At 32.3% G+C, this 2,500-nt stretch overlaps 1 protein-coding gene across 1 annotated transcript in view; it reads left to right on the top strand.

Moving 5' to 3' along the window:
- The first annotated feature begins 618 nt into the window (after positions 1-618).
- Positions 619-2,500, top strand: part of LOC144979710 (protein SCAI-like) — a 23,354-nt gene continuing 21,472 nt past the window's right edge. The window contains exon 1 of the mRNA XM_078926640.1: positions 619-745. Coding sequence (XP_078782766.1) covers positions 645-745 — 101 coding nt within the window. The 5' untranslated portion in view covers positions 619-644. The remainder of the gene's footprint in view (positions 746-2,500) is intronic.

Below are 2,500 nucleotides of genomic sequence, written 5' to 3'. Positions count from 1 at the left end.
TATTTATATAATTATCTTTTTTTTTTACATTTATTTATTTATTTATCTATTTTCCTTTTTTTTTTCTTTTTTTTTTTTTTTTGCGTTAGTTTGAGCATATTTTAATTACAACAACGAGCCCGTAAAAAATTGGGTTGTCAGACCTTCACGACATGTCGGTTTCGACTGAATGGCAAAGAGTATCTTGAATTTGAATAGAAGAAAAAAGGATAAGAGAGCAATGAAATTTGGTCTATTTAAAAAAAAATTATCAAACTGTTATTTTTCCCCCAGACTGTCGTGAATAAGGGGTGGGAAAGTTAAACAACAGCACAAAGTATTGATTTTTGTGGGGATGAGTCATACGACCACAGTAAAAACCTAATAGATTTACAGCGTGAGTACATCTTACAGCAAAGTTATGGCATTTTGTGGCTTACTCTGCAAGGAAATCATTCATGCCTCTAAAACATACATAGATAAATCATAGGGTTTTTTTTTTTTTTATGGATATGCAGCCGTCATTATTTAATTTTCGAAATAAAAACGAATAATTAACGAATAAGTTTTCACTGGAGTGAAAAAAAAAGTACATTAATTAATTTTCAACCAATCATAACGCTGTATTCCATTTTCTTCGATGGTGCGGTAACTAGAAAACAACCATGGCTGCCGAAGTACAGAATCTGGATGAGAATGAGAAAAAAATAGTGAATGAATTCTGTCACCACCTTGAAAAATCTAAACAACTGTTTAATGGACTTAGGTTTGTTTCATATCCATTTAAAAAAACATGCAGAAATTCCCTCGCGAGTAGAAAAATGGTAGATTATTGTAACTTGCGCTACTAACAACTTGCGCGAGTTCAAGTTGAATGAATGAAATGAAGTCTGTTGCTGCAGTTTCCAGGGGTTCTTCATGCCTAAAGACGCGGCAATCTCACAGAAAGCAACTGTAACCCCTTGTTTGTGATTATATACACACAACCACGCATTGGTAGTTCATGCAGTTGACTTAATGTTTCATTTACTTATTGTTTTGTCGCCGAGCAATAGTCGTTACACGAAACAACAGTGGTGTCGGTGAGTTGTTGGAAGGTTTTTACAATTTACACCTTGTTCACGATGATGTTAATATAATGTTAAGATTATAACAATGATCTCCACCAAAGCGGTGATTCCAACATGTCTAATAATATTGAAAAATTGTATATCAATTCATTTTCTCTCTGGGTGTCACTTAGCAGGTTTTGAAAGTTAACCCCCTTAGATATAAGGCTGTCATTATTCCCAGACGCCTGTCTGGGGATAATAAAAATTCGTTATCCCCAGACAGGTGTCTGGGGATAACCAATTTTTGTTATCCCCAGACACCTGTCTGAGGATACTATCCCCAGACGCATGTAGCAAGTGGGCAGAAAGATTTTATGCAAAATGCCAAACTAGGCGTGAAAAATACCAAATATTCTGGAAAAAAATACTAGTGGTTGTGTCCCAAAACAGTTAATATATCAAGTGATATTTAACACAAGATGAAAGTAAATAGTGATCAAATGTCAAATCCAGCTCTTTAAAAAAAAAATATTTTAAAGCAAATGGATCAATGAAATTTCTTTTGTTACTTTGATCTGAAAACGTCAAACTGGCAATTCGACTTTTTATTTTCAACCAGGAAGAAAGTTGTTAATCATCAAATCTGTTCATAGTCCACCAACCATTTAAATTTTCATTACCAACCTATCTGTTAACTTTATTGATCATCTCTTGTTTCTATAATTTGCTCATTCTAGCCACAATTTTGGCGACGACCGGGAATAATTTTTATGTCGCGGACGAATTCCTAGGCCATGGTGTTGTTCGCCCCAAAGCCCAAAACCCACACCTGTTATTTTGCTGTCTGCTTCGCACAAGACAATACAATTTAGTATCACACGTCCACAGAACTAGATCCAACAACATATTTTTATTCGAATCAGAGATGAAAATAACTACCAAAACAAGGAAGCAAAAATGGTGGAAATATGTTTAGCTCATATATGAATTTAAAATATCCCGATAGCGGTGTGGATAGGCAGCTCTGTGGGTAAGGCCACCTTTCATTTTACTCCTTTTAGCTGCACAGATTCGACCCAGTCGCGACCGCCCCCGCCCCAACTCATTTTTGTTTTTTTTTTTACTTTTCTTTCTTTCTTCCCAATTGATTTTTATTGTTTTCACTTTTGTTCCGAGTTCCGAGCAAGAGTTTTTTTTTTTAATCAGTTGAATTTTTTATTTCTCCGATAATATTATTTCATTATTTAATTTGCTCTAGATCTATTATTGTCTTTTTTTGTTTTGGTCAATGATAATAATAATAATAATAATAATAATAATAATAATAATAATAATAATAATAATAATAATAATAATAAATAAAAAAATAATAATAATAATAATAATAATAATAATAATAATAATAATAATAATAATAATAGTAATATTTGTTATTATTATTACTATTACCATCATAATCATTATTATAT

The sequence above is a fragment of the Berghia stephanieae genome, chromosome 9 (assembly GCF_034508935.2).
Source record: "Berghia stephanieae isolate SIO BIC M18660-M18661 chromosome 9, UCSD_Bste_1.3, whole genome shotgun sequence".
Lineage (NCBI taxonomy): Eukaryota > Metazoa > Mollusca > Gastropoda > Nudibranchia > Aeolidiidae > Berghia > Berghia stephanieae.
The sequence above is the reverse complement of the archived record's forward strand: the minus strand, read 5'-3'. Positions and strand labels throughout refer to the sequence as shown.